The 20,601-nt window shown below is 40.6% G+C and overlaps 2 protein-coding genes across 2 annotated transcripts; both read left to right on the plus strand.

Annotated features, from left to right (window-relative positions):
- The first annotated feature begins 492 nt into the window (after positions 1-492).
- On the plus strand, positions 493-8,415 carry fgf10b (fibroblast growth factor 10b). The gene is made up of 3 exons (XM_023406066.2): positions 493-1,959; positions 7,103-7,206; positions 7,572-8,415. Exons 1-3 carry the CDS (start codon positions 1,500-1,502, stop codon positions 7,761-7,763), a joined length of 756 nt encoding a protein of 251 aa, XP_023261834.1. The 5' UTR covers positions 493-1,499; the 3' UTR covers positions 7,764-8,415.
- Positions 8,416-11,421: 3,006 nt separating this feature from the next.
- Positions 11,422-19,180, plus strand: paip1 (poly(A) binding protein interacting protein 1). The gene is made up of 11 exons (XM_023406093.2): positions 11,422-11,797; positions 13,798-13,949; positions 14,202-14,396; positions 14,537-14,649; positions 14,739-14,850; positions 15,357-15,482; positions 15,583-15,689; positions 15,962-16,079; positions 16,198-16,252; positions 16,531-16,609; positions 17,978-19,180. The coding sequence occupies exons 1-11, from the start codon at positions 11,599-11,601 to the stop codon at positions 18,063-18,065; spliced, it is 1,344 nt and encodes a 447-aa protein (XP_023261861.1). The 5' UTR covers positions 11,422-11,598; the 3' UTR covers positions 18,066-19,180.
- Positions 19,181-20,601: the final 1,421 nt, after the last annotated feature.

Below are 20,601 nucleotides of genomic sequence, written 5' to 3' on the forward strand. Positions count from 1 at the left end.
GTAATAGTAACTTAATATGATTTTTATCTGAAAAGACAGAGGAGGATGGCCACTTGTCAGGATTATCACATCTTAATGAGGAACAAGTGGGTCCATTTCAATTTGTGATATTTATCCTCTTCACCCTAAGCCATACAGGCAGATGTATGCTGGATAAGAAAAATGAACATGACATACCAGGACCTCATTTTTTTTTGCAACACTTACACAACCACTCTTTGATAAACCAATAAAGCAATCATCACAGCAATCTGTAACCATAGTGACTGATCCAATACTACAAGACTGTGTCTTCCTGCCCTGCAACTATTCAGATAAACCCTGTTATCACCTCTCACCCACTCTCATAAGTTAGATTTGCCTGCAAGTAGGCAATGCACACACACACACACACACACACACACACACACACACACACACACATACACACACACACGCAGAGCAGTACTTGCTCCCATATGTGAGAGGGGAAGTTGAGTAAAGGAGGGAGGGATCAAATAACTAACAGAGTCACAGAGCTTCACACAACACACAGTCATTCTCTGTGATCAGCCTTCAGGTGAGGAGATCACTCCAGGAATCCTCATATCAAGAAAAGCAGGGGAACAACTCCGACTGAATCCTGAGATGGAGAGAAAGACCACCCCTCACCGTTACCTCGATGCTGTGTGAAGGTGGAGTCATCTGGGGCTAGAGAGAGAGAGAGAGAGAGAGAGAGAGAGAGACAGAGAGAGAGAGAGAGAGAGGGAGGGAGAAAGAGAGAGATGAGGAGAGAGCGAGAGGAGCAGGGGCAACAGAAGAAGACATGGATTATCTGACATGCGCCTGGATTGACCAGCGTTCCTCTTTAAGTCTTGAATCCTGTTTTCCTCCTCAGAGTGAAATCTGAAAATGCTTTCCTGCACATGTGGAGCGTAGCAGCCATCGGACAGGTAGATTGTGTGGTGCATCTGTTTTCATTTCACTGGAACTAAGGATTTTTTTTCACACGTCAAACTTTCTACCTGGATATCAGTGCTTCATGTTTTTTTATTCCTAAATTGAGCAACTGCCTGGAAATGTGAGGGTGACACTGGAGCGGCCGAAAATAATTTCACAAACCATTTAGAAACAATTAGAAAGAAAGTGTGAAGACACAGGTTTGTTACTGAAATGCACAAGTAGTGATCTGTGTATTGATTTTTTATTAAATCTTTGATTCAGACTGATTTCTACATAAAAGACTCGTATTGCAGACCTTCTGATCACCAGCCCAAAACCTTTCAAGAGTGGAGAAGAGAACCAGTGGGGTATCAGCTTGAAACAGTGACTAGCTGAACAATCTTTACACCATCAAACATAAATCAGAGGGAAATCTAAGGATTTCATACAGGTGCTGAATAATTTGGACTGTCTGGACTGTGGAGGGCTCCCCTCCCTGCCCTCCCAGCCTATCCTCGCTCCCAGCAGCATGTCCCAGGCTCTGAGGCTGCCTCTAGTCCTCCACACAGCACACTACCATGATCAGATGGGCTGCTGGAGGGAGTAAGGCTGCCTCTGCCTCGTCCTGCTCCAGGGCTGGGTTAGGGGCTCGTTCTGGTTCTGGAACCAACTCCAGACTAAGGTCATCAGCACTGTCTTCCTCCCTGTCTTTGCGTCTCCTGTTGGTCCTGGTGCTTTTCTCCTTTTCCCTATCCGGGGCGGCCTGCCATCAGCTCCGCAGAGAAAGACTGAGGCTTGCCAACCCGCGAACTCTCAGAGTTCCACTGAACATCTCAGAGACTGAGCTCGTCTCCAGGCCCAGGGCCACTGGGGGCCCCCTGGGTCGGACTGGGGGACCACAGGGTAGGCATGTGCGCAGCTACAATCATCTCCAAGGGGATATACGGAGGAGGAAGCTGTTCTCTTTCCAGAAGTTCTTCCTGAGGATCGATAGGAATGGAACAGTCAGTGGGACCAAGAGCAAGGATGACCCCCTCAGTAAGTAACTCAATGACTATCTAAATGTAAAAAAGAAAAGCAGTAAACAAATTAAATCAGACACCAAAGTGAGTCTGAGCCTCTCCTGAGTCAGCAAAAGTTAAAAGTGAACAATACGAGGCTTTTAAAGGAGTTTACTTTTCAAGTTGACAGTGCAAAGTAAAGGCTTTTAGTCTCTGCACCCAAACCTTCTGACCTTTCTTCTGACCTTGTTTGCATTCGGATATTACAGATAACAAAGAAGCACCTGTTGATAGTTTTGAGTCAGCGACATTTCTGGCACCAAGAAACCCTCTTTAATGTTTTCTTATTTCTATTCTAAGAAACTAGGTGTTAACGCTCGTCCTACCCAGAAGAAACTACAAACAGCACCAAAAATGCATAAACTAGATCTATCGGTATACAGCCTGGTTTAAACATTGAATTTATATTAAATAACATAATTCTTCGTTCATTTTACAGAGACCGCCAGCCTATCCCAGTGGTTGATGGTTTGAATGAAGAATTCCTGATTAGATTCATTATTTTTTTTTGTTTTAAACCAGACATCCCTCTGATATCTCTCCTGTCCAAACACTCAGCACAATGGTGGTAGCTCTCAGATTGCTTAAAAAGGAGCAGGCACAGATAACCGGGCCATTATCAGGGGGTCTTCACAGCCCAGGGTAAACAGCACTGATAACGACCCCAGAAGAACAGGGCTGGAGCAGGGGGGGCACGGGACATGGATGTCAGTCTCATTGATGCTTTTAGACCCTTTTCTGCCTCTCTGTGTCTGCGTCTGTGTCTCTCACTCTCCCACTCAGACTGCCCGCCTGCAAGCCGGCAAATTACATACCCTCAGTCAAAAATCAGACATTTGTTTAAAGCAGTTAGACGTGGTCACTAGGAGAAACACGTCTTTAAAGTGATTACATGTTGTATGTTTCGGCATATCAGTCAGTAGAATAGCATTCTCATTAGTGTCCCAGCATTCCCACTAAGCTACGTGTGTGTGCCTATCAGCCAGCGGGCACTCGCATGCTCCAGTGGGTGTGTGATCATATAGCAGCCAACGACGACACATGTGCTCACTTATTACTGACACACACACACACACACACACACACACACACACACACACACATACTGTATACATCTCTCTCCTTCTCACATGCTCCTCTTCTCCCTCTTTCTCTCCCATAGCGAGTGTACATGGAACCTTTTTAATGTTCCTCTTGGGAGAGCTGAACCACACATTCAATCAAAGTGACTTAGGGGAAATGGCACAGGGAGGCAAAATGTCAGGGGAGATGTTTGTTTTGACAAGGTCATGACAGAAGCAACTTTATTTACTGACCATATTACATCGTGATGCTTTTACTGCCGTCTTTGTTAGCAGTTTCTTTTAAGTTGTAAAACTGAAGTGGTGTGAGGAAGTCTGCCGCAGTTTATCATAATAGTGGTGTGTGTGTGTGTGTGTGTGTGTCTGTGTGTGTGTGTGTGTGAATTCACCCTAAAGTTTATGTATGTTTGGAAAATGATTTACCCCCTCTGTCTACTTTTTTATTGACTTACAATTTCCCACTTTTAGCAGTATGTTGCCTTTTTTTTTTTTTTTTTCAAAAGTCAGTTGGAGTAAGCGTGACCTGAGCATCAGGGAGGGAGGTGAAAGAGAGACTCTCTAGAGGTACAAGTTCATGAATGACATGGCTGAACATCATTGTGGCCACATCAAAGCCATGTGTCTTCAGTATCAATGGTGGTGCCATCAAAAAGCTGTGTCCTGAGGGGGTCTGGGGACACTGTGTGTGGATTATGTGCTCTCATATCAGGTTCACATGGTAAAGGATACTACACAACAGCAGCTTCAGTCTTTGCTCTGGCCCCTGGGGCTAGACATGATCCCAGGACTGACGTCCTTTGTAGACCCTTGCTGATCCCTCGAATTGACTAAATGTTTTCTTTTTTAATGCGACAAGCAGTGGAGGACAGCTTGCCTTTTCTTGAGCCAAAAGTTGCAAGCCGAAGACACAGTGCATTTAAATTTTATGATTAATTAATCAATATATATCATAGTTTGTCTCAGAGGTGTAAGGGAGGTGGAGGCTTTGGTTTTGGGTGCTGCCTGTGGCCCTGTGAGGACCCGGCTCACTGTCTGTTAAAGAACCGGTATCCAGCCTCCCGCAGATTTATGGGGATGCCAGCGCAAAACTGTCCCACATGGCTTTCCAACCCGCTGGGAGCCTGTGCTGAGGTTACAGAGAGGCAGAGAGAAAGGGATGGAGATTATATTAAAGTCAGCTAAGTAGCTATCTGCATGGCCTAAGTATGCAATTAAAATATCTATGATTCACAGCTGAGTTCTCTTAAAGACAACGAGCAGCTCTGAGTGACTGCTGAAATATTGCCAAATAGGATTCAGGCAAAGGCTTGGCGGCAAAAGAGTTTGGTTAATTATCCTCGGCTGTGTCGGTGTGAGAGGGTGAGCCTGTCAAGATCATGAGTGTGTGTGTGTGTGTGTGTGTGTGTGTGTGTGTGTGTGTGTGTGTGTGTGTGTGTGTGTGTGTGTGTAGTTGTAGGGGCCAGGCCATGTGTGCAAGATGCTTCTGGACATGGCTCAAGAAGTGTATATATAGTATATGCGAATACATGTGTAAGTGTGTGTCTGTGCCTGTTCATCTCCTTTAATCAAAGCAGTGGCCTTTTACGGGACAAAAAAAAACCCCCAAAAAACAGATGGCGCTCTTATGGAAGTTTGAGTGGAGAGATGTATAGCTTTTCTCAGAGGTGGGGAAGAAGCTGGATATCCCCTCTATGTAAATACTCTCAGTGTGGTCTGTCCTTATCAAGTGTTATTACCATATATCCTGATTTACGCCTCATTCCGCTCCATTTTTCTGCATGGGAATGGCACCAATCACAATCTACATTCGGACTTATTTGCCCAAGTGCTATTTTGTGCAGACTCGAACATCCAAGAGGCAAAGTAAAGAGAGAGTAAGAATAACAATACAAGCTGCAAAGCACATGCTTTTTGGCATCCCACTGTGGAAAAACCACCTTTAATTCTCACTGGCATTGTGTGCCTCCATTCCACAACCAACGCACCATTTACTGCTGTAACTCCAAACAGAGCGTATCAAATAAGCCACACATTAGGAAAAAGCAACCAGCATGCAAAAGAAAATCTGCTGTCTCCCCACGTAAACGGCTGAACCTGGCTGGCTCTCTTTAGGCAACATTTTACATATGTGGTTTTGTAGAATTTACCCCATACAAAACACTGCTGTCACGTTTAAGGCGTAATGTTGTAATCTGGAGGAAGCTAAATGAAGAGCATATTTTCTGTTCTGCCGTTTTCCCCATACTTGCAGCCATGAGCTCATTACTCTCCACTTCTGGGCCAAGCTGAGCGTTCATTCATCACAGAGCAGTGAATGGAGATTTTGTAGTTTCACAGCCAGGTTGAGTTTGTAAGTTGTGTGCAAGTGCACATTCACCTGCTGCAGCATTAACTATGCGTGTGCCTGTGTACATGTGAGTGTGTGTGTGTATGTGTGTGCACGTGTGTGTGTGTGTGTGTGTGTGTGTGTGCGCGCACGTGTGCATATGTGTGTGTGTGTATACAACCTGTCTCGCCCCTGCCTCCGGTGGCTGACTTTGATCAGTGATCATTACAGCCTTTCTAATCCTCACTCCACCCCCAGTCTCACTGTCATGGCTCCTCTGTCCTCCTCTGTTCTCCTTCCTTTCATCCCTCCCATGTTTACAGAGCAGCCAGAGACTGCCATAGATTGTCTTACATCCTCACTCCATACCCGACACCCGATCCCATACAGAAACCAGCTCCTCTCAGATCTTCAATGGCCGTTGTGTCACAGTCCCCACCACCGCCTTGCTGCCTCAGACCTCACTGCCCCAAGGTGCCACTGTTTGAACTAGAAACTGATACAGTCAAGACCTCACGGACGAGGAAAGAAGCTGCTGTATTTTTAAGAGAGGGATTGTTCTTTGGGGGCACACCTGCATCCTCCACTGTCCACTCATGTACGAGGCTGGCAGCTTCAGAGGCCCCCCAGCCACCGGAGAGTGGGTCTGACAGCAGAGCAGGCCGCCGCGCAAACAGTCATCAGACAGAGGAGGGGCTGCTGATCTGATCAAAGGATGTCTTCGACTCTCTGCGGTTCACACCCCCACGCCAAAGTGTGTGTGTGTGTGTGTGTGTGTGTGTGTGTGTGTACACATATGTGTGCTTATCAGGACAAAATAACGACAGCTCACAGGAAGTGTGGAAAGGAAATCAGGGAGGGAGGCATGAAATCAAACATGCCATGGGAACCGAGACAGTTCACTCACACACACACACACATGCACACACACACACACACACACACACACACACACACACACACACACACACACACCAGCATAAGACGAGACGGGTGGGTTCTGTGGTCAAAGGACACGTTAGGAAGTTATATCTCTCTGACCTCTGATACTGAGACCACACAAATAACCACAACTGTCTGCAGAAAGAGCATGCCCTTGTTAACTGGGGTATAAATTAGCCTCTCTAATAGCCTATGAGAAACCTGATTTATTTGTATAGGGACTGGAAACCTAAATACCAAACAGAACATAAACAACCTGAGAATCTCTGCGGTATCCACCTATTAATTTTCAGACTAAATGGCCTTTGCAGCTGGAATCTGTTACACAGGTGTAGGTTGTAAAGTAACTTTATAATATCACTGAAATGATAAACGTGCTCAAACAGTAATTGTGACCTTGCACAGCATCCCCACACTGCGTGTTCCCACATGTAAATGTCCTGAAACAAGAACACAGCACATTGCTATTCGTTATCCTCTCACCGATGTGAAATAAAAATGTATTGATCTACTCCGGTCTGCATCAAGACTCTCAAGTGGCTGGCATGTGACTGCTGCCAGTGTTAAATGCTGTGTACATTGTAACACGTTTACTTCCTCCGTCCAAGGTTTTTTAGATTTGTCTGTGAACTGAAAAAAAGTCAGTTCAACTTAAACTGCCAAGAAACATACTTGGAGAATCATTTATTTGCACAAATGGCACATGAGCTCTTGTGCTTGTTCTGAATGTTGACACATAATGATATAACCTCCTTTTTGCTGAATCCTAGGTATCCTGGAAATCACATCGGTGGACGTGGGAGTGGTGGCCATCAAAGGGCTGAACAGCAACTACTATCTGGCTATCAGCAGGAAAGGAGACCTGTACGGAGCGGTTAGTATCCGAGTCAGAGGTCAATCAGGACGCTCTAGAGAGAGAGAGATAGTGTTAGATTCTTCTGTCCTTATCACAGGAGGCCTTATCTTTATTTCTCTAGCTGCTGCTGCTCACTCTGAATCACAACCAGGCCAGTGCACACACGTGAACCTCTAGGAGAACTGTGCAATTTTCAAAGTGTACACTAGTTTCTATACAAGCACAAGTAAAACATTCAATGTAGATTAAGGAGGAGTAAATAAACACGGGGGCCACGTCCAACCACAGTGAATTTGCACAAGAAAAAATGATGTTTGTTTTACCTTAACCTCACACATCGAGGTTACAGCACTAACACGTGATACGTACTGTTTTTTTTCCAGAAAGAGTTCGGCGTCGACTGCAACCTGAAGGAGCGGATTGAGGAGAACGGCTATAACACGTACGCATCAGCTGAGTGGAGGAACAAGAAGCGGCAGATGTTTGTGGGTCTGAACGTCCATGGGAAGCCGCTCAAAGGGAAGAAAACCCGCAGAAAGAACACGGCCACCCACTTCCTTCCAATTATGGTGTGAGCTGAAGAAGTCGACAGGAGGGGGGAAGAATATGCAGCACTGGACAGAAAGGTTTTTGATACTGAAACGCTGTAAAATAGAGACATTCACTGGGAAATCTCTCATTTGGAAACAAGGCACTAACACTGTTACACAAAAATATGGTCTCTGCTCCTGAACCTTGATTGAGATCATATTCTTCATTTGGTGGGAGAAGGTGATATCTGTGTTTTCTGTGGCACGGGATGCAATATTTATCCTTTTTTTTTTGTGCCAAACAGTTTGCAACTGGAGTATGTGTGTAATGTGGACAACACAGGAGATACTGTCCCAGCTAATGAACTGTAGTGGATGCAGAAGTATCTCAAGATGTTATTTAAAATCCATATTCTCCTGTGAGACATAAAGGGGAGAAATAGAAGATGACTACAGTAAGATGAGGGAAGTGATCGGTCAGTTTATTGTGACAGCATTAAGATGATAGAGGATACCACACATTTAAAGCAAATGTTTGATACTTAACCACTGTGTTTTGACTGTATTGTAATGATTTATTTATTTTGTGAAATATTTAACTGGAGGGGAACACTTACGAGGCAAGCATTCCTTCGCATGCTTTACTTTTTATAGGATCTATTATGTGAAAATAAAATTACCGTTTTCTCCTCTGCAACGTAGTGGCCTTTCTTTACTGGTGGGGAACTGCAGGGAAAATAGCACAAGCACTGAGAAACCCTGGTGAACGTTCAGGTCATGGTAAGACTTTTCTTATCTGGGTCTCTGAGGTAGGAAAGGACAAAAGGCAACCATTAATGCCTAGCCAGATATTCCATGTGGCAACCATTGCACTAATGATTAGTTCCCAAACAAACGGGAAACATACAAGACCAACCACAAGAAAATGGGAGGGAGGTAACTTCCTTGGTATGGCTTGTAGATGCTGACATCACTTACTAATATCACCCCATTACTGTGGAGCTGCAACATTCCCTGGTTGCAGGAGGCCTTGCATAGTAAAGATAGCTGCTAAAGCACCTGCTGGTAATACTAGCAAAAAAAAAAAAAAAAACACAAAAAAACACAAAAAAAACACAAAAACAGCTTTGTCATGTTAGTCTGCATTACTAATAATGCGGTTCCACTGCGGGGCCTTGGAAGAAATGTGAATGAGGGAGAGAGATATGACCTGTGTCTGACCACCCACTTCCCTCAGTAATCATCTGCAAACACACTAATCAATGACAGCTGCCTTGATGCCAGATCAAAAGAGCACGGGGAGAACATTAACACCACAGGCTTCCGGGCCTCATGTTCTCTTATCCCGCCTCTCTGAACATCTATCTCAAGACAGGCATGAAAAATTGGAAGAGTAGAGGAAGACAGGGAGGTGGGAGATGGACCGTGAGAGGTTACAGCTGCCGTCTTCATTCCCAAATTCATCCAAGTTGGCCCGTGACTGTGGTCAGAGAGAGAGAGTGGTCTGAACTATAGGAATCCAGAGTACAGGAAAGCTTTTGCTGGTATATTGTCCTTTAACAGATGTTTAAGGAATCGCCGCAACAACTGATTGATACTGAGGAATGCCACAGTGAATTCCACCATTACTGTCAGGGCCAATAGCAACATATGGAATACTATTTCATGTCTGCAACGTACACATCGCTGTCTGTTACAGTTTCTCGGCTCTCTCTAGTGATTGTGCAATGTGTATGGCTGTTGCAACTTTGAGGCCACATTCTTAGGTAAGATAAAAGAAACATTCGGAAGTTCAGCTGAGGGCTTTTGTGTGTAGTTTGTTTTTTTTAATGACTTTAGATAAACAGATGTGGATGTTTTCATGCTGATTTATATATTTTAGAAATGTTTTAATTATATATTTTTCTTTGTCTTAACTCTTTTCTAAATAGGATAAAAGTTACCAAAAGAAGACATAGCATTTCAGAGAAACCACAACACATTCAGTAGCACTGATTTGTCTTTAATCACTCTTTATGTAATATAATGAAACAGCCAATAAATCACCAGATACATAACAGACAGATATGATGTGTACTTTTGAATATTAGCCTCACAGTAACCTTGTCCAAAGGCATTTGTCATCATGTGCATTTGCAAGACTTGTGAATGTTTGAACTCTCTCCAAGACACTGGCATCAGGGGAAAAACAGCAATAACAGAAAATAGGGGCAGTAATCTTTTATCAAAGTGGGTCTCTGCATTTCTGGCACGGGAATTCTCTGTGGCATAATGTGATCCAGCTTTGGGAAACAAGTGGAAAATGACTGGAGGCTAAAACAACTAATGAATACTTACACTGAGAGGTCTGGTGCAACACATGTTTGTAGTGGGCAGCTACTGAGTGAGCTCGGGGAGAGAGGCACGTCTGAGGGGGTTAAACAGGTCCAGAATCTTCTCTGGGAAGGATAAATATGTGTCTGATATATCGCTTAAATGTAATAATCCAACCCTTGGTGCTTTTATAAATATCTTGAATGAATATGAGGTTATTTAGCCTATTACTAACATACTCATGTTGTGCAGACAACCACTGCCTCACCCCCACAAACAGGGCAGCAGCCAACGTTAAGGACACTGAGGTAACATCCTCAATAATTTGGGGAATTTGGTGATTTAAAAAATATATTACACATTTCTTTCTTTAAATGTGACTATGACTGACGGCAAAATAAAGTCAACTAACATAAAAGAAAGAGATTTAGTATGTCTCCATCTGAATTCCTGGGAGTTTGTTTTTTTTTTTTCAAACAGCATTTAGACAGGGTTTGTACGAGGTAAAATTCATAAATACTGAAATCAATAAATGTGTGAACAGATATAACTTACAGAATTTTCATAGGTAACTTTTCCACAGTTATATTAGATAATAGTCAGGAGCCAGTATTCCTATTCCTATTACACCCTTCTTTATACTTCTATTCCATTACATCTTAGGGAAAAATATTATACTTCTTGCTCAACAAATTCTAGTCATCTTTAAAAAAACACTCGTCATAAACTTCCCAACAATGGTTGAAATTAGCAAAACATGGAAAAACTACAACAGTAAAACGTTACTTGTACATGAAAACATCAGTAATAAAAATACAATAATACAATTTATGATAACAACCACAGGTGGCTTTGTTTTATCATGATGAGCACTTTAAGTAAAATTGTAATACTTTTAGGGATGGTATGAAAATTATTGGGCTGGTGAGAGAGGCTGAATCTTATACTTAATTTTATGGAAATTAAAGTCAAATCTTTATTGTTTTCTTTGGACCTTCTCCTATTTTTTAATTTAATTTTATTATTTGTTTTACTGCAAATATAAAAAGATAACAAGAAATCTGAAAGGAGAAAATTTACATGAAAGTTACAAGACCCTTGCCTACTCTCTCAAATAATGTATAGCATACAACACTGTTCCCAGCAAAGAATGTATAAAAATACATAACCCTTTTGCCCTAAAAAATAAATTTCTATATTTATTTAAATACAGAATGTCAATACTCTTACCAACACTGATGATACCATGATGTATTTTGAGGCGGCACCATGAATCAGTAATGGCTGTAGCGCTTCCACTCCGCGCCACCAGAGGGAGACTGTTGTATTTTGATATCAAACACTGTCATTGATAATCAGCGACAGCGAGTTTGTTGTTAGAGGAAGTGGCCAAAAAAAGTTGTGTATATACTGTGATACTATCCGATCGAGGAAAAGCCACCATGAAAGAGAGATAGGGCGTGTTTTGCAATTGCCGCTGCACAAAGGATAAAAACGTCAGTTGAAACGGTGAAAAATATTTTTTCATCTTTTTCTGATGCTGCTTCGAGAGTAGAGGTTGGCAGTCATGAATCAGAATTTCGACCGAGCTCCCGGAGCAGGGAGAACCCGCAATCTTCCAGCAGACTCCGGGGTCATGTCTACCGCCGGGGACGGCGACACCAAAACCACGCTTTTCAACCAAAGGGAACCGCTGAGACAGCCGCGAACATCCCCGCCTTTTGCCGAGAACAACATTAGCACGGCCAATGACATGGTCGGTGGAGGTAGGGAGCTGTTAACTAGCTAACACCAACGATAACGGAGCTAAGCTGACTAGCTAATGTTACTTTCAGAGTTCATTATTCGTAACTTAAATGGCGAAGTGTTTGCATATAAAAGTAGCAACAATATTTCCTCGGGCTGTTTGTTCCTCTGACAAGCGTAGGGGTTTACTCTTTTAACCTGGTCTAAATCTGGAGCAGTCATTAGCAAGCTAGCTGCTAAATGCCATTAATGTTAGCTAACCTTAATATTTTGGCGTTGCGACGTGCACCTGTTGGATTGTTATTTCATGTGAGGTAACGCTACATCTATATAAAGCTCCCACTCGGATGTCACATAGTTGACTAGTTACGTGCCACACTTAAGGTTGTCTTACCCAGCGAAAACCTGAGTTTCGCTACAGCTAACCTGAATTAGCAACGCACAGCAAAGGGGAAGAATCAGTTTCCCTTTATAATACTAGAGGCTGTCGTTAAGGAATAGGAAAGGGGTGGGTGACACCACACACTTGGTTTCGTTTCAATAGAAAGAAATTCCATGGCTAGGATGACTGACAATCAATGCCGATATCGATACTTCTTATTCTGAATATATTTTAATTTGCTGAGCATGAGGCTTTTTATTTATTTCTTTTTACTATTCTCTGTCAATAACTTCATCACATGAATGTTGTAAACACAACGCAGTTCTCAGTGGTACATAATAAAACTTCATTATGTGAATTCTCTGAACTAGAAGAGATGATTGCTGCACATATGCACACAACAGCAGCAGAGATACAAATATTGCAGCACTGAGAAGATGGTTCATGTGCCCAGGATGTATCTTAACATGTGATGGCTCTTTTTTTGTGCTGATCCCAGTATCCATGCTCAAAACAAAACCTTTCAAGAGTAGTATCAGTACTTTGGAGATTGATCCACCCACCCCTGGAGTAAGCTAGTAAAGTACCAATGAGATGGTTTGCAGTGTAGATGTATCAAAAAATAAATACTCTTTAGCCATCAGCTGCCAAACTCTCTATCAGAATGACGATTTGAAGCCCTATTGTGATTTTCTAAAGGACTGTCACTTAACACACCTGTCAGTGTTGTAACACAATAAAACTGTGGTCATGGTCAAAACCATGTGATTACACAAGCAGTTTTGAAAAGCACAACCAGTTTTTAACTGCATGTATATTAAGTCTCACAAAAGCAAATCAGTATCAGCCAGCATGGATGAAAAATGTTGGATGTATTTTCTCCTGAAAAACATATCACTCCGTCACTATAGTTCATGGGCAGCCTGGACTTGAATGATTAAAGTGTAGGAGTTTGGGGTGCACACACACTATTGCCAACATTAGTCTATGGGTTGCCCTCCAAGTACTCACAACAGGGCTATAGTTAGTTTCTGCATAGTAGAAAGTCTTGTGTCATTGAATGTCTTTTGATTGTCTTTTCAGTGTATGTGTTTGTAGTGTATATTAAACAGTTTCCCTCTGGGATGATAAAGTTAATCAATGTTTCTCTTACAGTCATCAAATCCCATGGAAAAAAAAACAGCAATGAACTGATTCCACTAAGTGCTGTCTGTGTATCCAAAGCCTGGTATAGCTTATTCCTCTGTGCCACAGACCTCTTTAATTGTCCAAAAATCAGTGAGCTACAACATCATCCCTGGATGACATGTTCCTTCATGACCATGAACTTGGACACTGCAGTTTTTTTGAGTCGATCCATCATACATCTTCATCCTGCTATAAATAATTGCTAGTGCACCAAATCTGTCCTCAGCTGTTTTGTTACATTACTCAGCCTTTTTTAAAAATTAAATTTATATGTGACCCATTTTTTTTAAAGAGCTGTGTTTTTGGCCGGAATGAATAATGGCTTTCAATACCAAAAAATATAGACTCTTGTGAGCCTTCTCAATAAAGAAAAAAATAATTCTACCTATGTGGTATGGGTATTTTCACGTATCAGAAATCCTGAGAACATCTTTCTTCTTTCTGTTTCAGAATGTAAAAGACAAAGCAAAACCCAACAAAGTACAAATACCAACAGTATGTCTGCCTCCAAAGAGTGTAACGAAGTGGATTCTGTGGTCAAGTCATCAAAGCTTTCAGCCAGTGCTCCAGAGTTTGTCCCCTCTGGAATTATCCCGTATGAGGTAAGAAGAATTTTTACACCATCACTGCACTTATATGGAAAGTATTAGAGTTTTTTAAACATTGTATGGTCATGGTTCTGTTTATAGTTCTGCTTTTACTGTCCAAGTAGGACTCTGGACTTTACGGTTGTAAAGATCAGATTATCATGTTAATTTCTGTATTTAATTTGTTACTCATGAATGGTTTTGCATTACCATGACTAGGTGCTCCGGATTTTTCTATTAAATGTTTTTTTTTTTCTTTTTGTGTAGGACCCCAATTGTGATGATAGTGAAATCTATTACGGTGAACCAACCTTGGCTGATATGGTCACAGACTTTCTCGGCCACCTGAGTTCCTCACCCGGGTCCTTTGAGTCGGATGTTGAATACATAACTGGCATACTCAATAGCTGGGTTACTACTGAAGAGTTGTTGCAGGAGCTGGTGGAACTGATCTACACACAGGTTTGAAGTTACACATTCAGTCCTCAATTTTAAACCAAACCTGGCTAAGCACAGCATACACACTAACTATAATATACATGCATGTTTCTTGAAAGAACACACAATTGTATATTGGGTATTAAGTTTTCTTTTCATTGCAGTCCACTGCCATTCCAAACTTCTCTTACACGGGTGCCAGACTCTGTAACTACCTGTCCCAACACCTTGCTGTCAGCCCACCAAGTGGCAACTTTCGTCAGCTGCTCCTGAAAAGGTGATTTATTTTATTTCTTTTTCCACTGAATTTCATGTGTCTTTCATTAAAACTCTCTTTTTAAAAAGTAAGAATGTCGTCTGCTGTAGGTGTCGAACAGAGTACGAACAAAGGGATGTAGCTGTTCGAGGAGACGCAGACACTCAAAAGAAATTCCACTCCTTTGTGCTCTTTCTGGGAGAGCTCTACCTGCACCTGGAGGTAAGAGGTCATGCTCATGTAAGGCTTTCTTTTAAACAGAATTATCATTCCAAAAGTTGAATTTTCAACATATTAATTTCACCATAATACTACATAATAATGGCTTCTTTTTTGAATCCCTGCTTTTGACTGTTAGCTTTTTATGGGTGGATACTTTTGCTGCCTGAGTGGCAATTTACTGAATTGATCATTAGAACATATAAATCACATACTTCTTATTTTATCACATTATCTAGATGGCTGTATATATTGCTTTGTCATGTCGTGCTTGATTTGGTACACCCAGCTTGAATTGCTGCCATGGGTTTTGGATGTGTGGTGCTGCTGTTGGTTGTGTACTCTGCTGTGTTGTGATGTTTAGTTCAGGAGCTGTCCAGCTTTGAAAATTGTAGAAATAAACCACCAACACCAGAATACTACTCTGCAATCTGTATACCTTTTTGTTTTTGTCAGTCAGTCATTGGTTGACATTTAAGTCAGTTTGATCTGTTTTGGTGTTTGTTTAGGTAAAGAGTGGGAAAGGGCAGCCAAACAGAGCAGAGATCCTCCTCATTGCTCTGAAAGAGCTGATGACCAGTCTGTTCTCCAATCCTGTGGATGCAAACCTCATCTGCGCTGTCAAACTGCTCAAGGTTTCATATCTCAGATGGACACGTTTACAGATCTGTAAAGTAAGCTTTTCAATTAGTTTTATCATTTGCGGAGGTAATGAGAATGTGTTTGAATTTAAAGCTTACCGGCTCTGTCCTGGATGATGCGTGGAAAGAGAATGAACAACCACACATGGAAGAACTGATCCACAGAATAGAAACTATTCTACTGGATGCTGCCTGCAGCAGGTGTGTATATCAATACGGTTTTTCGGGTGCAGCTCATACTCAAGGGGTATGCTTCAGGTAACTTTAGGTTTTAAAAAAAGACTGTATATCAAAATGCATCGACTTTTAGATTCTGGTTCTCACACACACACACACACACACACACACACACACACACACACACACCACACACACCATCAGGATTATGTTCCATTATTCAAAAGACAGCCATGTCAAAAGGCTGTAAAACCCCCGTTGACATTCGGTAGTTAGAGGTTTTGATTTTTCTTCAGGGATGTCAGACAGATGCTTCTAAAACTTGTGGAGCTGAGGTCCAGCGACTGGGGCAGAGTCCGTGCTGCTCCAGCAGCTAGCAACGCTACACCAGACAATGACCCCAACTACTTCATGGTGAGTGCCAACTGTACCATACTCACCATTGTTCATCTTGGGTTTTTTTTTTTTTTATTCAACATTTTTTTATAGTCTCTGTTTTTCTGTTTGTCATGTTTGTTTTTTTTCCTCTCAGAATGAACCTACTTTTTACACAGAGGATGGCACACCTTTTACAGCAGCAGACCCAGGTGAGCTACTTAAACATGTCTATGCTCAGGAGAGATAATAAAAGAAAACATTGAAATAATGTAAAGTGGTTTCTGTTTAGTTCATGCACAGAAAAAAAAGGTTATAAGACTAAATATCAAAATTCAAAATGAAACCAGTATTTATAGAAATACTATAAATAGAAATAAATGGGATAAGTCATTTACATGCTAGAAAAAAAGCAGTTCACTCCTACTTTAAATGGAAATCATGTTGCAGCATGTCTTGTGCCTGAATGTCTGTCTCTCTGCTTTTACAGAATATGCTGAGAAATACCAAGAGATTATGGACAGACAGGACTATTTCCATGATATCTATGGAGAAAATGGAAATGAAGAGTAAGTACACATTGTAGGGATAAAATGATATAGATAGGTCATACATGCCTTTCTTTTAGGTCACAGACAGCTACCTTATTGGGGGACCTGTTGATGTTCATTGCTATGGATACCATTCACAGATTTAACTGCCCCATCTTATTTAAGTACCTTGAATCAATGCAAGTCACATCTTTGGGATGTTTGTTGTTTTGGTTGTATAGACCAGTTTAGAGTTGACGTCGTGGTTACATCACTGCCATTGCGAGGACTCTGTGTTGGCAGAAAAACAGCGGGAACAAATAAGAGTGAAACATGCGAGATCCTCGAAACGAGAGGGAAAAAAAAGTCTTGTTATGCCATTTGATGTCATAATGCAAAGAGTAGAATACAAAGTTGTGAAAGACGCCATTTGAAGCGAAGCGCAGATGTTTATGGTTGTAAACCATTAAATAGACAGACTGGACTGATGAAATCTCCGCTGTTTATCACACACGGAGGCAAAATCAATGATGGAGTTAATAACAATTAATTAGTAATGGCAGCAACCACAAGGCTGGCAGCGTGTAAGAAGTAGCATGTAAACGAACCAAATTGTCACGGTCACTTTCTGCCACCAGCTCCAAACACATCATCGCTGTTAGACTGACCTTCAAAATAATTCCACTCTGAACAAACAAGTTACTGACATGGTTTAATTACTGCTTTCTTGTTATTTAAACAATTTTTATTGGTTTTATTAGCAAACTAAAACATCTACAGTAGAAATAATGTGCAGATCTAAGTGTGAAACAGATGCTCGTAAAGCATTAATACAATAATCCATTCTAATTCTTGGACACAGAAGCTGAATGGAATTGTTCATATACATATATTTCAGATGTAGTGCATGTGTTAAGGATGAAGTTGAACAAATTTCACTATAACTGCATTTTGAAGATGAAATTTTCTGTAATGATGATGTTACAGTTATTATCTGTGTTACTCATCACTAGTTTATGGTTTTATTTAAACCTGTAAGAGTTCGTCAGCACCACTGTGCTGGCACATCTTCCGTCATGTGACTGCATGGCAGCTTCACACAGGTCATATGACCACGACTAACCCATTGGCCCCTGAGCTTGGCAAATGTGTTTGACCGGCCCACAATGCAACAGGGTCGACCATGGCCTCAGATTCAGTTTAGTCAGCAGTTGGATGTGAAAGAGGGCTTAACTTGCTCCTGTCCCCTCTCTCAGAACTGTGTGTGTGTCTGTGTTTTTGTGCGTCTGTGTATTGTGTATCTCTGTATTAGTTACAGAAACTATCAATTACATTGAGGAGCACATTTGTCTTAAAGATCTAAAAAAAAAAGGAGCCTCTAAATCACTGATTGTGTTGTGTTCACAGATACGACTTTGACGATGAGATGGAGCCTGAGATAGAAGAAGCTTTTGAGAATTTTTGTTTAGAATCAGAGAGGAAACGACAACAATGACGTGACGGTGAAAATCTGTGAGACTCAACAGGCACATATTGTAATTTTCACTCTCAACTTGCTGGAATGTTGAAAAGCAAAGGAAACTAGCAGAAGATAGGTTCAAACATTAATTTTACTGCAAACAAGCATTTTAACAAAAAGCTGTTCATAGTTGCACTTCTGACATTTTTTTCTGTCAGTGTGGATTAGAGAATGGGGACAATCAATGGGATAATTGTTCAAAATGTTAAAGTATGAAAACCTTTTTTCGGAAAATGAAAGTTCTCTCTTTGTTGTTTTGAATTCTTTTAAAAATTTCTTTCATTTACGCCGGAACTAAACGCCAAGAGGGAAATAGTGTGCTGTGGATTTTTTTTTTTTTTGAGTTATTTTCTGGAAGGCGGATAAGTTTCATCAAATTGTGTGGAAAATTTGTTAGATTCTAATTAATACCCCCATGCATAAGTCAAAGGCCAAAAATCTCAAATCAGCGTCAGAGATGCATTATCTTTATGTAAAACGCACTGTAGATGGGTGAGGTGGTTGTTTTTACTACATACCTACATAAAATGCATACACAGCCTACATTTCCACTGTTGTCACATTGTGTCTATGGTCAGGTTGCCAATATTAAATACTTTATTAAAGGCTATTCACCTGTTAATCTGGCTGCATTTCACTTAAGTGGTCAGAAACTCTGTGAAAGGCTGTGCAGTTTAGGAAATGAGTTCTAGCATTGTAACAGGAACAAATACTTTAATTCAGTCACAAACTGGGACAAAACAACTTTTTTTTTTATTTTTTATAACATTTCTTTTGGGGGTTAAAGTCAACATTTTAAGAATTTTTTAATGTTTTAAGTAAATAATTTATAATCTTGAGAATGCTGTGCATCTAAATCCAGTTTATTTTCTGAATGTAGCTTTGAATATCTACACCTCTTGCGGTTTGCAGCAGTCAGTGTGACATACGGTAACTCAACGGCAAAAAGCATCTAGTCTTATCCCTGAAAGACTAAAAGACTGTTTATCAGCAATTCATGGAACCCATAAAAAGGAATGTGGAATGTTCTATAGTTTGTAAATATTATTTATAGTACATTGTTTGCCTGCAATAAATTCTTTATAATGTGACATTGTATTTGCTTGATTTGTGTGTGACCCATAAAAGAATCTGACGTTAAGTGAGCTAAGACACAATTATACTAAATCAGCAGTTTAAGAACACCAGAACAGCTTAATGCAAATATGATGCATATTACTTGAGCTTATAATATTGAGCATTTATCGATTACATTCAGATATGTTACTAACATTCTGTCCCCTCACACCTGCTAATATATGTAAACTGCGATGAGCAAAATATTCAAAACATACTTGAATATAATAATTATGCTGAATACAACATTTCCTTAGAAAATAACCTGGGTTAAATCAACACCTAATTTAATTTGAATGTTTTAACACTGAATATGATTAAAGTGATCACTCTGTCCATCCTGTGTTTTGCTTGTTACCTATGCTTGACTTAGTCAATTCAAAACAGCATTTTCTCTTTATGTGTCTCTGAATTGGACAATGCTGCATAAAAATAAGGTGACACATACTGCATTTCTGAACAAATGGGACTGGATGGTTATTCCTCTCTTAATCTGACCATACTACATGCTCAGATTTTATTTTGAAAGTAACCTGACTTTACTTCTTTCTGCTGTTAAATAAATACAGAAATACTGTATTTGCTTACTATAAAATACAAACTCTGCCATCAACTAGTATCTTTGTGTAGCTTTGTGTCTGTGCAGCTTTGTCCGGACAAATTAGTGCATGTCTTTTGTTCGCAGCATTGAATTCGATCAAATCCGCTCATACTTTGCAACAGGGCAGCAAAGTTTGGAACTGTACGTTGTGTCTTGAGAATAAAGAATAAGCATAATGCAAAAATTTGTCAAACAAACAGAATTTACAATTTTTTGGGAGAATTGTGCAGAGCTACTCCTATTTGCTGATTTTTACGGTTAATTTAATTCACAGGTCTAAGGCAGTCAAACTACCCTGTTAGCTGTTGTTTTGTGCACTGTGCAAACCTTGACTAATGTATATTTTTCACCACAAGCAATGCAACGTTTAATAACAATAAAAAATTATATATGATAATTTGGAGTATTAAACTAATACAGTAATTTGTTCAGTCATATCACTATGTCATGCCACTAAGTGCTGAACTATGAGGTGTGACAAGTATACATAAAAAAATGTACATGCACCATTTATTAATTAATTACATTATTACTGTATTTCGGTTTTACACCTTCACTACTCTGCTTAAAAATATTTAAAATTCCACATAATTAAAAAAAAGAAAGAAAAAAGATTATAATAACTGGTACTGTCATTGTTTCAAATTCCTACAAACATCTGATGGATGGTGGATGGATGATGGATGGAGTGTGTTAAAATGTACAGATTTTATATAAGCCTTTGGCACCACCTGGTGACCAAGTTGAGTAACGTTATAAAAGTCAACAGTCCTTCATTGTAAAGAAACTGCATCA

This window comes from Seriola lalandi, unplaced genomic scaffold (assembly GCF_002814215.2).
Source record: "Seriola lalandi dorsalis isolate HSWRI2012SDOR001 ecotype SW California unplaced genomic scaffold, Sedor1 jcf7180002054294, whole genome shotgun sequence".
Taxonomy (NCBI): Eukaryota; Metazoa; Chordata; class Actinopteri; order Carangiformes; family Carangidae; genus Seriola; species Seriola lalandi.

Excerpts from the sequence above, each read along its gene's own strand:
- paip1 (XM_023406093.2), top strand. The coding sequence starts at position 11,599 with ATGAATCAGAATTTCGACCGAGCTCCCGGAGCAGGGAGAACCCGCAAT. Across the intron at positions 14,650-14,738 it reads CGTCAGCTGCTCCTGAAAAG|GTGTCGAACAGAGTACGAAC; the intron begins GTGATTTATTTT and ends CGTCTGCTGTAG. Across the intron at positions 16,080-16,197 it reads ATGACCCCAACTACTTCATG|AATGAACCTACTTTTTACAC; the intron begins GTGAGTGCCAAC and ends TTTTCCTCTCAG.
- fgf10b (XM_023406066.2), top strand. The coding sequence starts at position 1,500 with ATGATCAGATGGGCTGCTGGAGGGAGTAAGGCTGCCTCTGCCTCGTCC. Across the intron at positions 1,960-7,102 it reads GAGCAAGGATGACCCCCTCA|GTATCCTGGAAATCACATCG; the intron begins GTAAGTAACTCA and ends GCTGAATCCTAG. Across the intron at positions 7,207-7,571 it reads AAGGAGACCTGTACGGAGCG|AAAGAGTTCGGCGTCGACTG; the intron begins GTTAGTATCCGA and ends TTTTTTTTCCAG.